Consider the following 24,394-nt stretch of genomic DNA (forward strand, 5'->3'; position numbering starts at 1 on the left):
AAAATGATATGAAACAATGAGTGAGGCACTGAAAGATCAGGCCACTCTATTGACGTTAATACACACGAAGCAAATATTTCTTGAAACATTTGCGAATAAGGTACAGCAAAGACTCGACATTGAGGCAGAAGTATCACAACAAAGGCAGGCGAGGCTTTTCGAAGTAGCAAGAAGTGAAAAAGCTAACAATGTACAAATGACCGCAACTTTGAATGCGATGATGATATTAACCCATAAAGAAAATAAAGACTTACAATTAGAACTCAAGATTCAACGGTTGCAAGTAAAAAAAGTAGAAGAAAAACCCACCAACTGAATTCCCGACAACAATGAAGGGGATATGGAAAAACAAGGATATTTAATGGCTCAAAAACTGATGCGAACGACAACCAATGGAACTCCGCAAAACAGCCCTCTATAAAGAATAAAAACATAAAGACCAAAACAATGAAGGTACAAGGAAATAAAGAACCTCCCACAATTTCATCCAGTATTCTACCGACACAGAATGTGAACAGGATCTTAAAAGGACAGACTACCCCAGTGACCTTTTCAAAATTCGATTCCAAATCAAGAAATACTGAAATAACAACCCCAATAAATTAAAAAAGCAAAACTACAAATCAAAATAATTGTAAGAATAAAGTGAAACCGGTAAAGGGGCTCACACGCTTTCCTACGCAACTTGTCTATGACGACAAAACCAAGCGCTCCACAACAAAACAAAAGTAATTTTACACGAAATACCAAAGTTGTTGACAATGTTGTAACTAATCAGGATCAGACAAAAGAAGCAGAAACTCAAGCCCAGAAAACTAAGGATCAAGAAATACATGATCTATTAATGGATCTTTCGATCTATGTAGAAGAATGTGAAACAACATTAATTGGACCAAAAAAAGATGGACCTGTGCACAACAAATCAGAAGAATCCCTATATGTTGTTGACGAATCCCTATATGTTGTTGACGAATATGAACTCCTATTGACCACTGAGAAAGACATTCTTTTGTGCGAAGAAGTGTCAGACTCTGAATTTGATAAATCAATGACAACAATCTCTTCAATGGTGAGTTTAAGGAGACAGAAAAAAACAACGTTGACTAAAGCATTAAACAAAAAACAGGAGGAAATCCATGGCAGAGAACACCCAATTCAAAGACAAACGGAAGAAGGTGCAGTAAATCAGTGTGAACAGACCTTTAGCAACGATTTAAAACTTCCCATGTTCACTGATCCACAGAAAAAAATCCAGCCTTTTAAGGTGAGAATCGAGCAGATAACTTCCAACCATTTTTTGATAGATCTAACATCTTACGCCTACTGCATGTGGTTCCAGAATTGCAGAATACACATTCAAGTGATATCCTTGTAATTGAATTTCCATTTGAAAAAGAGACTGATGTAGTAGAAATACAACTTAAGACACAGCAAGTACATGACCAAATAATGAACTCGTACCAGCAGTTGTGATTTCTGGGATGACGCTGTTTAACAACTGACCATAATTTTTGAGAATCGAGGGCCCAAAGAGGAAAATGATTTTCCCAAAAATTCAACAATTTTGTCTCAAGATAACTTCAACATCCAAGTTCCGGGAGTTACCTCGACTCATGCAAAAGTAAAGGAGCGAAGGACTCGAACTACTGGTCTAACTATTTCTCCACAACAACATCAGCAAAGCAATTACCAAGAAAAGGGCCAACGATAACAATTAGAAAATTCTGAGGAGTTATCGCTATCTATGTGCTCATGGAATACAAGCTGTTCAGCACATCTATATACAGCCAACAATGAAGACTTATTGTCTTTTGATTTAATATGCTTACAGGAGACGTGGATTTCACAGGAACCGCCCTGTGATGGATTCATTATAAGGATGAATCCGGCAATTGTGCGAACAAAAGGCTGTCCATCTGCTGGTCTCCTGACATTTGTCAAAACTAAAGCTTATTTAAGAATAATTGATTTATATAATCCTAATTCATTTATTCAAATTACAATCCTTCAATCTCTTCCAACAGCGACAAAGCTTAATGTGCTGAAACTTCAGCCAAACATGCTGGAGCATTTTGCCCTAATAAACTTATACTGGAGCACAGCAGCAATTAGTGAATCTGCATTCACTGACTCAGTTTTAACAAATTCACTGACTCAGTTTTAACAAATATAGATACCTTGCAATTAAAATACAGGAACTTACCTCTAATTTTATGTGGAGATTTAAATATTCACATGTTTACTGAAGATGGCTCAAAGATTCCTCCCAAAAATCTTGAACATAAAGAACTACTCTGGTCAAAAGAAATGAATAAGCGATACCTAATCCTTGTCAATGGATGGATAAATGATGATGTTCCACCAATGCCGACACAGCATAATTGTGGTCAAACTGCCATCTTAGACTCTCAGCTAAAATGAGTCCCAATATCAAAACTACAAAAGTGATACTGACCTTCATGAGTGACCATCATAAAGTGTCATTGATATGGGAAACAACAGGTGCTTGAGCCCAGACTGTGTCTCTCCCACAGATTGAGGTGACTAAGAGCTCAAATATACTCAGAATTCCTGATTCACAACTAGGCTCTCTTAGAGATGTATTTGCTGATTCGACCGTGAAAGACAATAAGAAGATACATTATGAATGAATACTAATACCTTTTCAGAATAAAGGAAGGAAAAAAACTGAATTCAAAATTGACCCATATCCATGAATACAATTCTCAGATAGCTCAAAAGAAAAAGAAACTAAAACAAGCCATAAAAGATGCAACATGTTAGGCCACAGATCAACAGTTACCCGCTATCAAACTGTATAAGCAACAATACAGAAATTGGATTAGGAGTTACTGAGCACAGATAGCCATGTCTGATGCTCAACACATGTTAAAGGCACTATCAAAAAGGAACTCCAGAGACCTCTGGAATCTTCATGGTAAGGAAATTGAATCTGAGCACCTGATCTCCGGGGTTTCGGATGCAGATTGGGTAACATATTGTTCACAACTTTATGCTAAACAATTCGACAGTAGAGGACAAGAATCAAGAAATAACAACTAAATGGGCCCTAAACTGGGATTTTGAAGAGATTTTAAATCATATTAAAAATCTAAATAGTTAAAGGGCCCCTGGGCCGTATGGCCTTACTAACGCAGCCATCAAAAGAAACCCAGAAACTTGGGCGGAGATTTGTTTACACCTCTTCAATACCATCAACAAAGCAGCCCAGCTCCCAAAATCTTGGCAAACCGCAACAATCATCCCTATTTACAAGCAAGGGATAAGGACTTTACCAGCACATTTTAGACCAATAGCCCTTTTGGACCCATTGGGAATTTTTTTTGCAGCATTCCTCCAAAAAAACCTAACTGACTAGGCGGAAAAAAGCGGCCGATTTGATCCAAGACTGTAACGCTCACCTGGTATCCACGGGGACGTCACTCAGCCGGTCCTGGCCTCTTACGACCTCGAACCCTTCCCTGGAGGCTATTCGACTGGCGACTGAGCCTGAAACACAGGATTGGTAGAGTTTAACTCCCTATTGTCTCTGTGTGCTTGAACCCCTTCCTCTCTGGGGTCGAACCCTTCCCTTTGATCCACAGCTCATCTTGTTTTCTTGGATGATGTGCCCTCCGTCCTGCTTTCAGCGCAGGGGCGCGTTGATTGATGCTGGCTCGTTGGTGCCTAGTTACTTCACTGGCGAGAGTCCGACTGGTAAGTATAATGAGTCTTTGAACAGTTCTCTAACTTCGTTCCTTTCCTTCTTAGATAATGGCCGGCGTCCGGGGATGGCGGCGTGCTGCTGAGATGAGTGGCACTGAAGGTGAGTGAGAGCGCGATGTGCGATGCACCCTTTTCGTATTTGTATTGAACTGAGTTCTTTTTCTGTGTCTTTTAGGTGCCGCAACGCTGTCAGCGTGGATGCCGGTTATGAAGAACAAATGCGGTGAGTAAGCGCGGTATGCGGTGCCTCTAGATGTTTCCAAGCTAACCTGGAGTGTCTTTTCCCCCTCGCAGATGGATGAGAAGTTCCGGAGACACAGTTCCCCCAGAGCGGCCGGGATTCAGGTAAGCGTTTGAAGCTCATACTGTATTTAAAAAAAAATAAGCGAAGAGCTGTAAAATGCTTACTAATGCCTTTTCTCTGTTCTTTTCCTCTTCATTAGGAAGCGGCGTGCCGGGAAGGGAATGACACCGCCGAAGATGCCCACAGAACAGAAAGAGCATTGAATGATGGGCAGAAGGGCTGCAAGATAAGGCTGTTCCTAACGGTGTTCTTGTTCTTGCAGGAGCTGAGCGCAGAAGAAAGATGCAGGCCCACTGGAGACCGATCCGAACACGGTGAGTGTTACGATGCAGGTGCAGAAAACGCAAAGGATGCTTCTCAGCCTGGGTGTGGCTTAAATAGTCTCTGGGTATCCCAGGTGCCTCTGGACTGAACCACACCGAAAAGACTAGACCGCACATGCAGTTCTGGGAACCGAAATATGTGGGGGCATCCATCTTGTCCCCATCAATGCATTACAAGTCCAATCCCCAATGTTATCCTATGGGAGTGAGTGAGTCTTGTGCCACAAGCACCAAGTCCGACTCCAAGTGAGTCTTTGGAGGGATGGAGAGGCCCTTGAGGGCCATGTCGGTGATCGTGGCATGGCTCCAGCCTGACATCTTGGAGGGCTGGGGACAAGAGGGGCAGGAATCATGACAAAGACAAGCTGGATTCAAGAAAAAGGTAGGAACGAATGTCAATTTGGTACTTTTAAATCTAATAAAATAAGAAGCATATAGGAAAAAAACAATGACATATGCAATATTCGTTGATTTGAAACTTGCATTCGATTAATCGACAGAAGTTATGGGCTAAATTTACAACATGGAACTGTCCGAAAGAAATAACAGAACCAATAAAATACTTTATTCCCGCGCCTCAATTTGCATAAGACTCTCAAGGGATGGAGTAATGCCATCACGAATTCCAACGATCAACGGACTGAAGCAAGGTTGTCCATTGGCGGCTACATTATTTATTTTATACACAACTAAGTATATCTGCAAATCCGCCAAAACTGAACAACACTTTAATCCCGTACATATTGTATGCTGATGATATTGTTATCCTTGACAGAATGCAAGTTGGACTTCAAAAAACCTTAGACAATCTGGTCCAGTATACAGAACAAAATAACCTAATGATACACAGGCCATGTCATTACCGCAAGGTTTCAAGATCAAACCCCTCTGAGTCCCCATTAAAGGAGAAAAATAGAGGTTGTTAGAACAGTGAAATACTTGGGAGTCTGGCTGAATCAATCAGAAGTCGAGACCGGCTGGGCAGAACACCTAAAGGATAAATCATTATCATTAGCTCGTCAAGGTCTGTTTATACACAAAAAATACGGCAACTTTTATTTAAGACCGGTAATAGCATTCTATCGACAAAAGGTGATACCTGTCCTGATGTAAAGAAGCAAGTCAATGCTCAACATATCTCCCCTAATTTGGACTCAAATAGAAGCTATATTTTGGAGAAAAACTACGTACTTACCATTCTCATACCCTATGCCACGAATAAGACACAAGTTGGCAATACAGTCATTGGAATCCATAGTTGTCTGGACATTTCTTGATCTTAATAGAAAAACACTTTTGGATGACATTATTCCCTCGATTGATATCCTCTGTGACAAACCAACGATGCCGCCTTAACTTCATGGAAAAAAAACATGCAGAGCTCTAAGGAAGTTCAGAAGCGAGCCTCGTAATATTAATTAATCGCACACAGAATGTAAAGAAGAACATTCAATGAATGGATTGGATATCTACCATCTAAAAAAAATACAGAATATCAAATGAACATTATCCCAACTATTGTGGTGAGAGCCCTACATCAATTACCAAAATATCTTCAACTATTTCCAGATCGTCGCCTCAGAGATATGTTCCTGAGATTAAGATTGAACATTCTTCCAACCCGTGAATATCTCCTATTCACCAAACAAGTTACATTGTCTGAAGCACACTGTTGATTCTGCATGCAACTGGACCAATGAGAATCCCTTTTTCACCTTATCATGAACTGCTCGGCACTGTCAGAAAAAAGAACATTTTTGATAACACGCTCCCACATGCACAAAGACAGATGAACTGTGAGGACCGTTGGGCCAATATAGTGTGTGGTGTAAATAATGTTCTGACAGAGTTCTGCAGTTATGGGACAAAATAATGACAACGACTATTTGAAGGAATTAATTGCTTATTTTGTATTATGAACGAATGTGAATATTTCTCTTAAATATTTTTTTACAATGAGTAATGCAAAAGTTTGTAAACAAACTAATGCATTTAAAAAAATAAAAATATTACAGGTCGAGCAACCAGGTGCCTAACTTTGCTTAAGTCTCTCGTTTGGTCATTAGGGTGGGGTCTCTTTGGCCCTCCTGGATCATCCTCCTGCCTGGGGTCCGCCCCCAATGCTTCTAAACACTTTTAGTTCAGTCACAGTATCTCATTGCAACTTTGCTCTTACTTCAGTTTCATGTAGCTCCCCTATTGCCATGGAGCTTTCAAAAGGATTTCTATTTTACTCCTGCTTCGCTCGCACACTGCTCCCCTGCAGCAGCGATGCTTCTTTTCCTTCACAGAGACTTTCAAATGCGTATACCATTATACGGGACCACTATGCTAATTTATATACTTCCATTCTTTCTTGCTCATTGTTCATATCCCAGCGGTGTGCCGGTGGCTTTTGGAAACAAGTGCTCATTCACTTGCGGTCACTGCGCTACAAAGTATGCAGTCTTTTCTTACTGGCGCTGAGTTTCTCTCACATTGAGAAACTCACAAGTCATAGATGTTGCTGCTCCTTCCATCAGCGGCTTTCTCGTCTGAGGTCAGGGTGTCTCCCACCTGCCCCTAAAACCCTCCTGGGCCTTCTGCTTTGCCCAGTGGAAGATGCACCTCTATGGCCACACATACAGGATTAACAGGCCCCATGGCTCCCATCTGGCAATTCCTTCAGTTCTCTGGAGATGCACCCTGTCACCACGCTTTCTCCAGCTACACTCGGCAGTCTTACAGCGTCCCGTTCTGTATGTGATCTTTTAGAAAGGAGTTATGAAAAGGCCGAACCTGAGTTGTTCATTACCTTCTCTAAGTGATGCAACAGAATGCTGGCCTCCACCACATCAAATGCCGCAGAGATGTCCAAATAGATCAGGGTTGCCGGATTGCCTCTATTCTTTAGCTCTAACATCTTCTCACAAATACACAAAATTGTGGTTTTCATGCTGTGTTAAGGGCGGATGCCTGATTGCACCCCACAAAAAAGTTACCTTCTTCGAAAAAATGGGATAGTTGATTTACAGCATCACCCTCTATAATCTTACTCAGAAATGGAAGGTTTGAGATTGGCCTGAAGTTTTCCAGCTGAGTGGAATCAAGATGGAGCTTTTTTAATAATAGAGAGATTAGAGCCTCCTTTAATCGGGGCTGGAAAGAGCCTCTTTGAAGAGAGGCATTGCAGATATTTGCTAGATCTTCCTCCAATCAGCCGACATGATATTTTAATGATCTTGGATTCAGTTGATCTAAAGAAGCTCCTGAAGGTTTAAGCTGTACTATTTTATAGCATCTGAGCCTGACAGGAGGTTAAAATGATTAAAATATCAATGGTTAACTGTGCTAATGTCAGGCAGACGGGTATAGGTTCTGTGTTTAGCCTTAATTATTTCTCATAATTTGGCTACCTTATCAGAAAGATACAATGCTGGCTTGTCACAAATCTCTTGTGACTGAGTCATAGGCTTCTGATATTAACTTGATAAGCTGTCCACCTGCAGGGTACAGTCCCAGAGAATAGTGTGTGTAGTCAGTGCTGTTGTCTCTAACCACAGGAGAAGGATTGAATTGCTTCAGGTTGCACCACTGACATTTAATAAATGGGGTCACTTCATTGCAGAAGACTATGGGTTGACATCTTTCCCCAGCCAACACACCAAATTGGAAGCAGATCATGATTTGTTAACAGATACATTTCAGACACTGAAACGTGGAGTAGAGTTGTTTCATAGTGCATGATGTTGGGAAACATAACTATTGTAACTCATTGGCCCTAAACAGTTGCTGCCTTACCCCTGCCTCTAACTATTGCAAGGGTAAAGTTGTTGAATCATTTTATTGTATCATGATCATAAAACCTGATTCATGTTTTCAATTTCACTTACAAGGCACACCCCCATCTTAAGGTTATCAGGTTCTCTCAGGTTACAAACATGCCTCAGCTTTCTCAGATTCTGTTACATAATCAAATACTTATTGACATATTTGTGAAGTATTTTTTCAAGATGATGGAGAGACATTTTGTTGGATAAGTGTGTGAGTAAACTACATGAATTTAGATTGTCCTGGCTCTCATCTCTACCTTTCACGTACTTAAATGCCACATTGAATTAATTAATTTGTGGTTGTAGAACCTGAATGCTCTAACAGAGCCTCTAATTCAGCAATAGGACCCTTAATTTACAACACAAGCAACACAGTTTTCCTTTCGGGTCTATATGTGCAGGAATTGGTTCCTTTCCATCATGTATGTATATGTTAGATCAGTGGACACATAGAGTGTATGTGGGGGGGCAACTGCAGGTCTTATTGGTGCAGAGGTGGGAGCAGTTATAGCACTGTCCCTTCAAGATGCCTGATCATTGCTCTAATATAGTTCAAGATGGTACCAGTTGGACCATTACATTCTCCAGTCACACCAAACAGTGCTCTAATGAGATCTTACGTGTCAGTTAATTATGGCACTTCAAGCCAACAAATATGAGTATTGTGAGGAGGATCCCGAAGAATCAAAATAGATACATGACTGCATCTATCGAACCCACCAATGCTCCATCAGTGTTATAACAGATCTCATTAGTAATAACCCCACACTCTGATCTTCCTTACAGGGGCTCTCTCTTCCATGCACAGGGCTATCTGAGCACCTGTAAAGTTACATCATTATTATTATTATTATTAGTATTAGTATTAGTATTAGTATTGTTCTTTTATAATGCACTTAATACCAACAAGTGGTTTCTAAGCACGGATCGGGATTCAAACCTGGGTTGCACTGCGGTGTCTTGCTGCCAAGACAAACGGCTTGCCACTGAGCTATCCTTCCTCTCCTTAACAATGCCAGTAAATCATTTGCCGCTGCTCAGGGAACACTCTTATCCTCTTACCTGTATTGAACAACTTGTACTGCTCTCCCAGTCAAGTGAGTATGGAGAATGCTGGCAAACACCTGCATATCCTGGACTACTTGGCCATCCACCTATACACAGAAAACAAAAACACATTAGCGTTAAATCCCAGCAGAGCATCTCCAAAGCAAGAAACAATAGCATTGATTTCACTGAGGCGACCTTAGTCAAAATAATTAACTCTTGTATATGAAATGTGTCGCTCACAGCTTTTATTTAGGCCTACTGGTTTGCAAATGTGCATCACGCTATGGGGATTTGTCCGTGTAAAATAAAATGCAAGAAAATGCAAATATGATTTTAACAATGTTATACTAGTAGCCAGGGTTCTGGTGCAAGCCAATCAAGGGCATAGGGACCTAGGCTTTATTTGCTGATGAAAACTGGTGTCCAATCCTGCAGGACGGCGCCTTCACCACTGCAATATAATTCTTTCAGCCTTTCCCCAGATGTCACCTTGCCTCCCCACTCACTCCCACCCTACATCTGTGATCCTCTAAGAACCTTCTCACCTCTTCTAGACAGCAGACTCTGAAGGCCTCTACCTTTCTGCCCGACATATTGCCTCTCACTGGGCACACCCCACTCACAGCTTGAACATGGACATTGGCTCCATTCGTAGCCTTGCTGCTTTTCTATTATAGCTGTGCTTTTCTTTCCAAATCCACAGCACAAGCCCTTGCTGCTACACTTGTCTCCACACCCTTTAATTTGGTACCAGCTATTATGCCTCATTTGGAGGGTCGTCCCGGGTTGTGAAATCCCACGTCCCAGGATAAATGCTTTTTCATCACTCTAACGTATTAACTTGGGCCATGGGTCATTGCTTCCTGGAATAGCCATGAGAATACAAACTTAAGGCTTAAATAGTTATTTAGAACCTTTTAAATGAGCAATGGCACAGCAAATAGGTTCTGTCAATCATATGTAAAGCGCATGCTCACTTGTTTTGGACTCCAACCCTTCAAGAAGATTTCATTGGATCTCTGTTGGGAGAACTGATCCCTCCAAAGTCCTCTGCCAGGGAGGTAAACACTGAGTGTCCATGGTAGAGGCATGCTCTGTCCCCTAACCACCCACAGAGACAATTGGAGCTCAATCTGCTGTTGAAAAAAAGTTTGTCTCTCTGCCAGCCACAGCAGTACTCAGGAACTCACTGTGTTGAAGGACCCCTGTGGTTGTGTGCCAACCAGCCCCGTGCTTGGGAGCATGGGAAAATGTCTTATCTTGTCCCTGAGCCCCTGGATTAGTACTCACAGCACCCTGAGAGCCAAGACAGCCGGGAACCTAGCATTTCTGCCATTGAACCTCTTGGTGATGTTTTCAAGAACCACTCAACACAATCAAACCACCTTCAAATTGCTTGCACGATGCCATGAAGTCTGCTTTGGTGCTGCCGGACCACCAAGAACTGCAAAAAGGTAATATTGACTGCTTAATGCCCCCTTGGTCCATTTGTGGGTCCTAGAGACTGGTTAGGTCACTTGTATCCCTTTTGCACCCAAGAACATTATTTTAAAAAACATTGTGGTTATTACATGCCCTACACGCCTGATTAATTAATCAGAGTGCTGCATCTTGCTATCTTTACTTATTCTGTGTTCTTTCCTAAGGGTTGGCTATTGTGTAGTGTTTTCCTAGCTAGTTATTACGGTACATGGTGTGTTTAATATAAGTATAATATTTGTATAAAGCCTTGATTGCACATTCATTTATTTTGGACTGTTATACTTCACTGTTTGTGTTGCTACTGAACCACATTCACACCCCTCTTGAGAGCTTAATCTTCCCTTGGCCCACGTTATCACAAAATGCGTAGGGTGTATATCTCTTTACTGTTCCTGTTTTACCTTTATGATAGTGTTAGCTTTTGATTTGTAGAAGTGTGAGGGTTAAAAGGGTGTTTTAACCTCTACTCATCCTAGTACTCCTGCAGGGCAGAAGTTCATTTGTCATAAAAGCCGGCACTTTAAGCAGAGCCTAACACTGCAAAAACTCATCCTCATGCTTACTGATAACTAGCCCCAGTAAAACATGCTGCTCTACTACCACAACTATAATACCCCCATCGTCATCCCATGCGTATTTACTGAATTATCTTTTCTATTGGCTAATGCCCCTTTCTATGCTCCTCCCTTTCCAATCCATCTTCCTAACTAACCAGCGGGGTCATAATATGCCACCCTTTCGGACAATGTTGGGAGCTGTAAAACCACCACAGCGGTGATGGGTGCAGTATAAACAGTGGATAACATAGCAGTCACCCAGAATTATGACCTTATATGAAACTTTACCCACCATACTGAGAATGTGTGACGCTGCACACACCGCTTCATTCATAGCAGAGTGATGTGTGGACACCAGAGTATTTGACCGGGCTGGCGTTCCATAGTTTATTGGTTCTCACTCCACCTACCTCAGTCTGCCCACCATCCACCACTATTTCCAACGTTATGATATTCTGTCATATACTGTTTCCTTCCTCTCAGTCACATGCCCTTCTTAAACAATGCTGTAAACTGGCAGTACTTGAAGATCGTGCCCATGCTAGGTTATGCTGCCATGTGTCATGGTACAAAGCCCTGCCACCTGCTGGCTTAGTCTATGCAGTTTGTGCCTTTCTTTTCTAGGCTGTGAAGTGCTATGGTATGCTGTCATATGCCAGGCTATGCAGTACTGTCACTCGCTGGATTATGCTGGCCTAACGTTTGTCTTTTGAAGCTGAGGTGTCTGAACGACCTATGATATGTCTACACTGATGTTTTTATGCCAATGCCAATACAAAGGAAAACCTTTAATAATATTGTACTATGGCCTGCCACTGAGCAACCCACTATAGCAAGAATAGGCACAGGCAGTCAACCAGTGCATGCATCGAGAACACTGCATGTTAAAGGACCATGTTCATCATGATGTCTTTTGGCTCCCTATAGCACAGGTTAAAGGTCAGTCCATTCTATTACATAGCTGTCACCCTCACCTCTCCCCTCCACTGGACGGTATCCTAGCCTTAGCTCGGGAAGGGAAGATTCTTTCCATATTGCCCTTTTGTTTCCCCAGCTACCATCAAGCACAATGCCAACTCTTAGGTCTGCCACCCCTGTCAGCGGGCTCAGCATTAGCAGGTTTCTTCGGTTCTTGTGGTAGGACAATGAATCTTACCAAGCGATGATTTGGTGAGAATAACCTCTTTCAAGGAAAGCGCAACACATTGAATTGGATGAGTGTCTTAATGATGTCTCTCATCTGTACTTATCTGACGACAATATAACATTTCGAGAAAAAGCAAACCAGGAAGAGTTGAATGAGTATCATGTGAACTGGCTAACACATAATTATCAGTGTCTATGTTTTGTGTAAACACCAAAATCAAATTTGTCACGAAAACTCTCCACTCGCATATCCAGTAAGTAAACAGAACAAGGTCCAGTTGTGTATGTACATTTAATAATATAGCCTTATAGATCCAGTGAGAGAGAGGTCATTTTAGCAGGATAAGGACCTGCTTACAAGTTTTATTGTGTTGTATGTATTGTATTTATTGGTTTATATAGCGCTTTACACCAAAGCGCTGATTATAGCCCAAGGCAAAGCGGAGGGCCATAAGTTGAAGAAGGGTCACTATCCCAATCAATATTACCCCTACCTTGGTCTGTAAGGCTTTTACAATATAGATCTAATAGCAATATAGGTTTCGGAATTGTAGAGTAGAAAGCTTTGTTTAATAATGAGTGAAATAAATACTCAAACCATCTAGTAAATTAAATATGCTTTTATTTTGTAATATTTAAAAAGCAAGGTTGTCTGCATAGGTTCAGCATTTAAATAAAAGACTTGGTGGAATAGAAAAGGCTTTAACATGAGCATTCCTTAGGTGTAATGTAAAAGTAAATGGTTTCCCTTAAAGAAGGCCAAAGCATTTATACACATCGTTGGTTTCTATGTGGTATCTTAAGTTGGATGATTCAGTGAAGTGTCTTGTTAAACGACATCTTGCCTGGAAATTCGATTGTTTTCTCTCTGTATTTTTGGAAGCCAGACTATTCAGAATGCAGTCAATACCAGAAGTGATTAACTGACCTCTGAACATTCTAATTGGCTCAGAGGAGGTCAATAATGACTTCCATGTGCTAATAGCTTGTATTTCATTGAAGGGTTGTAAACATTCAGTAAATGGCTCATCTGAGACAGTTCAAGTAAAAAAGATACCGTTGATATAATGTAGGCATTTCACACCCAGTAATTGTCAGGTGTTCTACTGTCATAATATACCATCTCAAACTTTACCATAAGGATATTTTCCAAATAGGCAGGACACCTAATTATCATGGTCCAAACCTAAAACCAACCAATTAACTACCTAACTCTAATGAACCAAGTAAGAAAAGGTGATTAAATCTGTGCAATTTGGTCTTAAGCCATCTCATGCGGATGGTTTTAGTTCCTTCCTCATTGGGAATGTGGGTATATACACCTGTAGCATCAGTGGTTACTATGTTGGCCTGTATGTGCTGCTATGATTCCACAGTAGTTATAATCACAAACATGATGCCATCATGTGCTACAAAATGTGAGAGAAAATAATCTCCATAATCTGAAATATTTTCGAAACCTCTTCTGCATTGGGAGACGAGGGGCTTTTTAGATGTTGAAGGTCCCATTTCTAGAGATGATCAGATATCAAGGGCCTAGAAATCTGCCAGTGGTGATTGAGTACAACGCTAGAGCTGTCCGCGTCCCAGTACTTCCCAACCCATCGGATTTCATATGGAAACATTGGGACTCATTACACGTTTAGTAGTGTAGTAAAATAAGTGGTGATCATTTCATTAGCACCACTTTTTTGGCAGAAATGTAATTACTGCCACCTTTACTGCAATGGTGAATTCCAGGTTTGGAGGTAAATTACATCCACACATCTGCTGATTTACTGCGTGGTATTACTGCTTGTGGGCTTACGCCGCTTTACATCACTCATAATTTTGGTATGGCCACGTTACGGAGTGGTGATAACGGTAAATTAATTTTCCAGTAAATCAGCAGATATACCACCAAACAGAAAAGGAGGCCTCATTCGGTGTTGGAGGTAAATCTGACGTATATCTGCTGATTCACGACCAAATTCGCTTACTCGGTCCTGTGGCCTTACCATGGGATTACTAGTGGTGGGAGGGGTGTCTTAGTTTACCTTTTTGGGTGTCCATAGCACTCGGCTGATTTACCATGAGGTGCAATTCTTTGTGCTAAATCTGCACATGTTTGGTCTTAACGTGGAGGTTTTGCCTACACCATCTTGCTGACGGGAAATCCTCTACCTCAAGGTCAAACTCTGAATTCGGCACAGCAGTAAAAGTGGTGGTAATTTTTGGCAGTAACAGAATTCCTTCAAATGCTTTACTGCTCTGTCAAACTCGTAATGACGCAACCCTGTACTTCTGTGGTGAAAGACAGCCATGGAGGAAACAAGCCTGAGAGCTTGTGCCCCAAACAGCTGATCGAATGTTATCATGTTCTTCCAACACGTGACCTCCCTAGAGTAATGCAGACTCAGGTTAGTTGATGAACATTCAACCTACTGGCTTCAGATCATCTGCACACCCACATACTCTGGATCTTCTAGGGCAGTGAGGAGCTGGCCCTCAACGCATGCCAGCAACCAGTACTCCGGAAGAGACATATGCTGGACAAACTCCCCTGTTTTGTGTTTACTTAACTCAATGAAAGCAGATTAGGATATGCAGACTGCATCAGGTAATGACATGATTCTGGAGCTGAGGCAAAAAAGGTGTAACATATGTATGTGTGCATGTGTATGTTTTCACACATGTGTGTGGGGGTGTGAGTGTGTGTATGTGGGTGTATGTGCATGCATGAGAGCAGTGTTTATGTGTGTGTGGGCGAGGGGGGTGTATGTGTGAGGAGTCTGAGGGCTAGGGGAAGATGTCTGATGGATGTGGAGGGACCCGGGGATGGAGTAAAACTATTTCTGGCAGTGGTACTTGAGAGGGTTTGATGTTGCACAAAACAAATGTTATTGTCAATGTTGGCATATATTTACAGAGTTAGCACAAACATAACTTCTTATAGAGGCATTATAAGCATTATGGGCAATTCTAACATGAGGGTGTTCTTACATGGGAATATATTCACACAGCCAGAAAACAAATGGCTTCTTGTAGTGGCATTGATGACATTATGAGACAAGCCAGCATGAGTGTGTTTTTACATGGTAAGACTGGCATATATTGTCACAGTCAGCATGGCCATGTCTTTTCTCATCGGCAATACTGCATTATAGGCCAAGTATCAGTCTTCTTTTGTGTGAATTTTGGCTGGTATTGGCAGGGCCAGTATGGGCATGCCTTCTTCCTGTGGCACTTGTTGGATATGGACAAATCAAATATTAGTATGTTCTCACGTGGCAAAACTGGCTAGCATTGGCACAAATTCTCACAGTGAAATGAATGGCAACATGGGAAAAGCCAGCCAACAATGATTGTGCTCCTATGTGTCATTGCTAGCATATATTGGTACATCCAACATGGATGTGTAGTCTTACAATGGCATTACTGGCAATATGGCAAAGTCAACAAGAGCATTTTCTTATGTAGCAATAACAGAATATTGGGCACACCCAATATATGTTGGTTCACATAGTGACAATACTGACATTTCTGGTCACAATTATGAAAAATGTCTTCTTACACTGGCAGAATACTGGCTTATATTGTGGTCATAGCCAGCACGAACATTGTTTCTTACGCAAGAGGTACAATGGTACACATCAAGGCATTAAATGAGCAGTGTTGTATAAAAATTTGCTATCCAATTCCGTAGGTTTGCTAATTAAATTGACACTTGTGTAGCAAAGTTAGATAATCAAGATACCCTGTTCAATAAAAGCACGACTCACTCTGAATTCCTCTCTGGCTCTCACGGCTCTCGCCACCCTCTTCCCTTTTCACTGCAAGTTCATAGGGGCTAATGGAGAGAGAGTGCAACAGTAATGCCTTTTGTTTTTCTCCAGCTCTACCATAAATGTCGTCAGGCCTAGTACGGTAGTCGCCTGTCTGTTTCCATTTCCTTCCCACTCTCCCCATCCCTTCCTTATCTATGTTTTAGCTCTTGCACTATCTGAAATGTCGTCACGCCGAGTATGATAGTTAATTTCTCATCCTTACTGTTCATGGCCTGCAAGAATGTCATTGTATTTTCCCTTCTTCCCTCCCTTGCCTTGAAGGACTTTGTACCAGATTGTGTATATGTTCTATATAAATAAACTAGCATATCATATCATATCATAATCATCTCCTTCACTCTTAAGTGCCAAGCACCTGTGTGGGAGTGCTAGGCAAGATTTTGTTTCTTTTCCAAACAATTGAAAACCAAAAGTAATCTGGGTGATACTTTTATTAAGCAAACTATATCCTCTTTGGCAAATATATATTCTCTTTGGCAAAGACCAGTATGTGTTACTGTATTAAAAACAGTCATGCAATTCCATTCCTAGCAAGTTAAGTTGCTGCCTAATGCAGAACTGCAGTATTGCTTCTGTAAAACACTGCCTTGTCTTCATGGCTTACAGTAAAGTTTAGGTTAGTGTATATATATCTCAGTGTCAACTAGATTTTGTTTGTTGGGTGAAGATGCATCACATTAAGTGAACACTTTTTAAAATGCTCAAACGGCCAACTGTTTTTAATGGCAAATCTAGTTCTGTGACCTGCTGGCTGCATTGATCTGTGCAACTGGTGCTCAACGCATGAGCAGTTTTATACCAGTTATCCTGAAAGTGATATGGCAGCAAACTACAATATTCAACCTAGTTTGACCAGTTCTCTGCCTGCTATGCCATCTACTCTGCTTTGTCTCTTACTTTCTTTCCTCTTACATAATGAATACACAAGGCTAACTAGATGTTTATGCAAAAGAATAGTCAATAGTTCCATCCAGACTGTACACTCGACACATATACTGCAATACCATTACCTAACCTGCAGGTCTAGTGGAATTTTAATTTGCAAGGCCTGATTAATCTCACTAATATCTTACTTGAGCAGTACACAAAAATGCTGTTTTGATGCTCATGTTATGTTTTGGATCAAAATAACTTTTGGTAACATTAAAAATGTTAGTGCAACATTGCTAATCAAATAGGTGTGTTTGCTAATCAAGAACATTTTAATTGGCAAACTCTGCTAATCAATTGTTGAAAACGAACTTATGCCTTGCATATTGTGGGTAACGATATCATGAAAATGCATTGGTAAAATGATCCTCTGTATTACTGGTGACATGAAATATATTGTTTTTCTTTCTTGTGTGTTACAAAACATATTGTAAATTGTAATAAGATGTATTACATGTTTTCAGAAATATGTGCTGTAATCAGTAACATTGTAACTCTCTTCATTCAGAAATTCATGAGAAATGTGTAAGCACTGCCAAGAAACTAGTCACCAGCTGCCACTATATGAATAGTCCCAGACTGGCTTTTCACTTGAGACAGATTCCATCTGCACTCTACCCCTTTCTGAACCATCTATCCTTGAGAAGTAGGCCTGGTGAAGATACTTACCTTGAGCTACTCATAGGCGAGGTGTAATAGCTAGAAGACCAATTTGCTTCCCTCCAAATTATCCTCCTGAATCTCAGCCATATCTTGTTCCCATCTTTCGTTTAAGTTGTCTTAAAGTTCTCCTGTAAAGCCCCTAGTAGCCATATACAGGGTGGACAGTATTCTGCTGGCACCTGCTGCCACCCTTATTCATATCTACCAGATATCGGACTGGAAGATCGAAATTGCCATGTATTTGTGACACTAACACATTCCTTAATTGCAAATATGTGTAGTATTGATCTGAGAGGCCCAATTCTAATCCTATTGCGTGTTCTTTCATGTCCTTTAATAACCAGCCTTTGATGACCAGCAATTGGCAGGTGGGTAGTAAACCCTGAGATCTGTCACTTTACTGGCACCTGCTAATGGGACCAACATCTGGCCAAAGCTTCTTAGACATAGTGGTGTCATCACCAAATTCTCATTGAAATATGGAGAGAGGGTGATGACCCCACTCATGCAGGTGCATTAAGCACAAGCCAGGCAGGCTGCCTTGTATTGTGCCCAGCTGTGGGGCTATGTGACCCGCAGCAAGGTTGGCACCATTGAAAACGGTTTTCTAAAAAAATTAATTTAGGGTTCCCAATTAGGTATCCACAATTCTAATTCATTAAGAGTCTGGAATACCATTGATAGGGGATATTGTGGCCGTTATGCCAATTTTATATTGGATACGGTTATGGAGTAACCCTGAGTTATGTACATTTAGAGAAACTACAATGGATGTTCTGGGGCATCCTGGAGGGCTAGCCCTACAATGGTTTACACACAAAAAAGGTGTATAATGTGAGATAGGACATAGTGAATTCTTGGCATTCAAACCGAGATTTGGGCCAAATACATTGTTCAATTAGATCATTGGTTGGAGCGTGAGCAGAACCTATCCTCCAACCTGCTAACATATTGGGAGAACAAGAATAAACCTTATTTGGACCTTATTCTTGCGTTCACTCTATGTTAAACTGAGGTTCAGTATCCTCCCGGTGGCTGCAATACGGAATAACTAAACTAAATGTCCGTACGGACAGGATAGGATAGGATCGCTCAAAAATGTTGTATTAGTGTGCCCCTCTGTATAACTCGTACCGAAAGATGTATCTGAGGCCAGGATGTCTATGGTTTGGTATTAACACTGTAAATGAATCCATGTCATTCTGTAGAAGGTCGGATGATCCTGCCAATGTGTTTGCAGTAGCCAAATATACACATACACAAATATACAAATGATCAGGCCTCATTATTAGTTGCTGCTAAATCGCCGGTGCTTTGGCATTCTCGGCTTACCGTTTCCGCTGCACGATATGCCGGTATTACCGGGATAGTAAGGGTGGCAGAGGAACGCTGAGTTCCCACTTCCATGGAGTCTCATAGGACTCCATGTAATGGAAATCAATGAAGCACTGGCACTGTTCTTTTGAACTTGTTTTTTTTTTTATTTCTATTAGTATTGGTTTAGTGAATCAAACATTTTACTAAAATCAAATGATTACATGATAAACAGACCAGGCAAAGTTAAATTATTTCATATTTTATGAGGGGGGTAACCCCCCTTATCTTCAGTAAACAATCATAAAAACACAACATAAAAATAAAATAAACATGGAGAACTCAATGTTAAGCTTTTTACACAGTAACCTAAGAGTCTCTTCTGTCCAACTAAATACTTCCTTTAAATAAGCTAAGAAGGCGAGAGTGATTTGAACTTGTTCTCCTCTTAGCAAATATGCCCATAGTTCCTTAATGAAAAGAGTAGTAAAATGTTGCAAACATTTTCCCAACCAACGAGTTTTTTGTTCACGTAGAAATGGTCAAATTGAGGTCAGATCTAACAGTGATTCTCTTGGTGCGTTACATAGTCTGCAAACCTCCTTTCTCGTCAGCAAGAAACAGCGAGTGTCAGGCCGCACTGCGTAGTTCTTAACGGTGCCAGTGCTTCAGTGATTTTTCTGCCTGCTGGTAGTTCAGTGCCTCTAGCGGCAGACTGAGCATGCCGGTCCGGGGAAAAATGACAGAACCGGCTGTACCGGCTGTTTTACCAGCATTTTTCCTGGACCGACATACTCGTAAAAAGCTCCATAGATCTTGGTAGAAAAGATTTGCTTTGTTGTCACTTTTATCTTGAGTGTGTCTTTTTTTTTTTGACAGAGGTCAACATGTTAATATTTTATCGTGCTCCCTCATGATTTATATGCCATTTTAGTGTTAACAAATGTAATTATATGTAACTTATCAATGATTTACTGTGATCTGTAGGTGTATGTTATATGTGTGAGGATTATGGAATTTTAGGTATATGGTAACATACAACCATTTATTTCTTAGGATTTGCATATTGTTGATTTTATTATGTTAAAGTTTCTGATTTATGCACCTGGCTTTTATGGCGCTCAGCCGAAATCAAGTATTTGACGGACTAACTGAATTATTTATTTTTGTTGTTTACACATTGCAAGGCCAGGCAATAACAGCATATTGCTATTAACACTCGTCTGCCATATAAATAGTATTAATACTCACTTTACCGCTATGGATTACTCTTATTGGTTAATAAACCGAGCAAACAAGAGCAATGAACAGAATCTTTGCCTCCTAAATGCCCTTTGTCCAGAGACAACTGACTATTCTTGCGCAACTTGCCACAGCTGGGTTACAAGTTCAGAGAGAGTGCAGTGAGTGAGAAGACATCCAAACCATACACTCTACCTATGCAGGGACAGGTTCCCCATCAGGTTCACATTGGGGTCCCTCCACAAATGCAATCTCGATAGTGCAAAAGACTAAGTGAGAACTGAAATTGCCCCCCACCGACTTACCAACCACCAGAGATCAATACGGTGGAACTGTAACACATTATAAAAGTATGCTGGTGTACTTCACCCCTCCCAACAGTAACAACATAGGCCTTGTTTGTACTTTCCGCTTTCCTTGAAGTCGATTCAGAGATGTCATCTCCAGCTGCAGCTGAGCCAGATTCACACTGGCAACAAGTGTCATCTAATCGAGAAAATGGATGCTAACGTAGCATATCATACAGGAATGGGGTGTTTGTTCCTCTGGTTCTGTGGTCACAAATTCACTAGCCCTAGAAACTGTTAACCATTTCTTCCCCTTCCATAGGAATTCCCTGCTTCTAGTGGTAGTGATAAGTTTGATAAGTCTGGATAAGTATAGATGCTTGACTTATTTTATAGGGGTGTAGGAGATCTACTCTAAGATGTAACACAACTTCTACACCCCAAGTGTGACTCTGGGATTGTGGTGTCTGCTCATTACCCACTCTCAAGAGGACACATGAAAAGAGCCACAAATGACAATATAGTAATAGCAACAGCCAAGGCAATGCCTTTAAACATGTACTAACCTCATGCAACCCAATGCCCAGCAGAGAGGAGGATGTAAAGTCAATATTGTGCACCCAGGTACCAGTGCTTGAATTATGTTTAGTGTTCACATGACACTTAAGCTACCAGATCTGACTCTTTGCATCTAGCCATGCATCCTGAATGAACAACAATAGCTCTGCTAAATAGGACAATTATTTGTATTCACCTGATTGAAAAGGGAAGTGTTGCAGACCGAGTACACTTTGAAGGATTCTGCATGTGGAGGGATGAAGTACTTCATGGTTTCAAGTCCTGTTGTTAGAACCCCGACATCGTGCTGCCTCACGACCGGGGTGTAATAGATCCGGATACCAGAGCTGTCCATGCGACCTTTTTAAAGAGAGAATAAACAATAATTCAGTGGTCTGAAAAGACTTGAAGAACGCCTGTATGAGTTAAGATTGGGACAACTTGCCCCAAAGCCACTTCAAGTGAAGGATCAAGTGCACTGCTTTTCAGTGCAACACTTTCTACTGTAACTTCCACACCTGCATTCAGAGTTCACTTGCTTCCCTCCCAAAAATAGTGGATATATTTAATCTACAAGAGGTAAACAGCTGCACCTTTTGAAATCAGGGCATGGGGAAGGCTCCACTGCACTTGCAACTTTGTTCAGGAATTCACACAAAGACATACAAATAGTGATTTTTGTGATGTGTGTCCAGCCAAATGCAAAAGAAATGTTGACAAACATTTTGTTATGATATTTTGGGGCCTGCAGGTGATGAAAGGCCCTATAGATTGTGAACATGTTTGTTATTTTTCTTTAACTATTCCTCCGGAACCAGTTAAATATAATATAATTTCTAAGTTTTAACAAAAGTGACATTTTTCAGAACTTGCTCACACCTCATGATATGCGGTTATATACACAAACACCAGTACTGGGGTCGCACACGGTCAGGCAGTGTCACTTGCGAATGGACAATATCAGAGGAAGGTGATCAACTCTAGCAAGACTAGGATGGGGAGCAATACAAAACAATAGATCATTTGCAGAGTTAGCAGCTCTAGCAACCCTTGATGACAATCCATGGCTGCTGAACATCTGCCCAACACACAACTCCTGGAAGAAGGCAAAAAGCACAGACTGTCGTGGCTGGGCAGATATTTGTACATTTGGCAACAGCTACATTTGTGAATTTAGACGATTTTAATCCAAATGAGATCGTACTTTCGAACCATGGCTTCTCAAGGGTTTCTAGGGACAATGGTTTGGACTATTTCATTTTTTATAGATTAACTACTCAGACACAAGTTCCCATTTTTATCAGGACTTTCGACCAAAGAACAGGGTAAGGAAGAAGAGCATGGCAAAGTAGGAACGATGGTTTACCACCACATTCAGTATAGAAGAATGGCAGCTACCTATACAAATTCATGAGTGCATTTTATATGCATGTAAATCAAGATTATACTTTGAAACAATTGTACCATATATTCGTTCCGCGCTACATCTAATGAGCCCTCTATGAAGTGACAGATGTGGGTGATGTAAGATATCAAAACTGTCACATATGTTGTGGAATTATAATAAACTTCAGGCATTTTGGCATAAAATAGCCAAGATTATAGGGTGGAAGTTTAGTTATTTTGTAGTAAAAGTGCCCGTCTAGGATGAGATAAGCAGATTTATACTTTAACTCTTATTAAAGAGTAGACAGCACATTTACCCATTGATTCTCTGAGCAAAGAAATGATGCACATGTATTCATTAAATCTTTCCTGATATAATAGACCAGGAAAGGAGATCAGGGAGATGGCCGTGTGTAAGAAAACTATGTCCTTTCCATGGCAGAGGGAACATCTCGGTAGAGGAAGTGAGCCAGATGCATTTTGGAAACATTTGGTTGCAAACCTTTTTTTTCAAATATACAAATATTTTGGAAATGTTTCCAGTGTAACATTGCTTTAACGGGACAACAATGGGACAATGTGTACAATGGTAAATGCATAGGATCACAACCTAGTTGGCTAGACAATTGAGTTCTAAGTTGAATTGTTCTTTCCCTGTGGGTGAATTCCCTCAGAGGAGTGGTCCCTTGTATATAACTTTGATTCTTTGGAAAGGGGAGCTGTTCTTGATTCTTGTCCCTATGTATGGCCATCTGAGAATGCTGCAGACCTGTGTCCTTTGTTAACGTTGAAGGATATCTTACCTCAGCGCAGTCCCACAAAAGTGTACTAAATACCCTACAACTATATTCAAAGACACAAAGGAAAGGAAAGTGCATTAGGTTTCGAATTGGTGCACAAGAAAAGAAGATCCTCATCAGACAGAACTAGCATCACTAGAATCATTCTTCGTATAGACCCTTGATGAAGCATGCAAAGTAGAGGAACAAGACTCTGAAAAGTGTGAAACATGTGTTGCCATTGCTCAGCAAAGTGTATTGGGCACCAAAACTATTTGGGCATTGGACATTTAAATTACGGACTGCATTACAAGTTTGGGTGTGCAGGAAAGAAGTGGCAGGAATTCCGGCGAGTTTGGTGGAATTACCACTTAGTAATTCTGCTGATTTTTGGAGGAAAAGTGGAGGATTTATCGCCAGCATTAAGCTGGAGGTAAATCCTCCACTTTTCCTCACCAGAAAATCTGTGGAATTACCACTTGGTAATTCTTCAGGTGGTAATTTGTAAAAACCCAATGGAGTCTAACACTACCCTACCACCACTTGCAATCCTGTGGTAACTTCCCGGGACCAAGTGGCGGTAAAGGTAATTGTGTTTGGTGGTATTTTAGCAGAGTTACCTACACAGCCAAACACGTAAGAGGCCCAATAAAATGTATTGAGTTGGACTCGGATCCATAAGTATATTTGACAATTGTTTCAATATTTGTCATATGATTGTGTTTGAAATACTGATGGTTTTGTTATAAATGTGAATTCATTGGAATATGTAATAATTATGCGTATCCATTGGAATTATTCAAAGTGATGCGTACTGACATGCAATCTCATACATCAAATTGATTCAACATTATTATTGGTGTAATGTAATTTGTATCAATAGCAGCAAAGCTAACACACATTTCATCATCAAATGCTAGCTCAGGGATCTTAAACTCACCTATCCTACACTTAGGACGAGGCCTCCAAGTTATTGGTCAAGGTCTTTGGTGTAGATAATCAGAGTTC

The 24,394-nt window shown here is 40.8% G+C and overlaps 1 protein-coding gene across 3 annotated transcripts in view; it reads right to left on the reverse strand.

Moving 5' to 3' along the window:
- Positions 1–24,394, reverse strand: part of LOC138580127 (putative DBH-like monooxygenase protein 2) — a 548,912-nt gene that overhangs the window by 348,166 nt on the left and 176,352 nt on the right. For all 3 annotated transcript variants that reach the window (XM_069650422.1, XM_069650425.1, XM_069650423.1), the window contains exons 7-8: positions 21,418–21,581; positions 9,228–9,319 (exon numbers count right to left, since the gene is read on the reverse strand). In XM_069650422.1, coding sequence (XP_069506523.1) covers positions 9,228–9,319; positions 21,418–21,581 — 256 coding nt within the window. The remainder of the gene's footprint in view (positions 1–9,227; positions 9,320–21,417; positions 21,582–24,394) is intronic.

This window comes from Ambystoma mexicanum, chromosome 3p, assembly GCF_040938575.1.
Source record: "Ambystoma mexicanum isolate Mex_15411 chromosome 3p, UKY_AmexF1_1, whole genome shotgun sequence".
Classification (NCBI taxonomy): Eukaryota; Metazoa; Chordata; class Amphibia; order Caudata; family Ambystomatidae; genus Ambystoma; species Ambystoma mexicanum.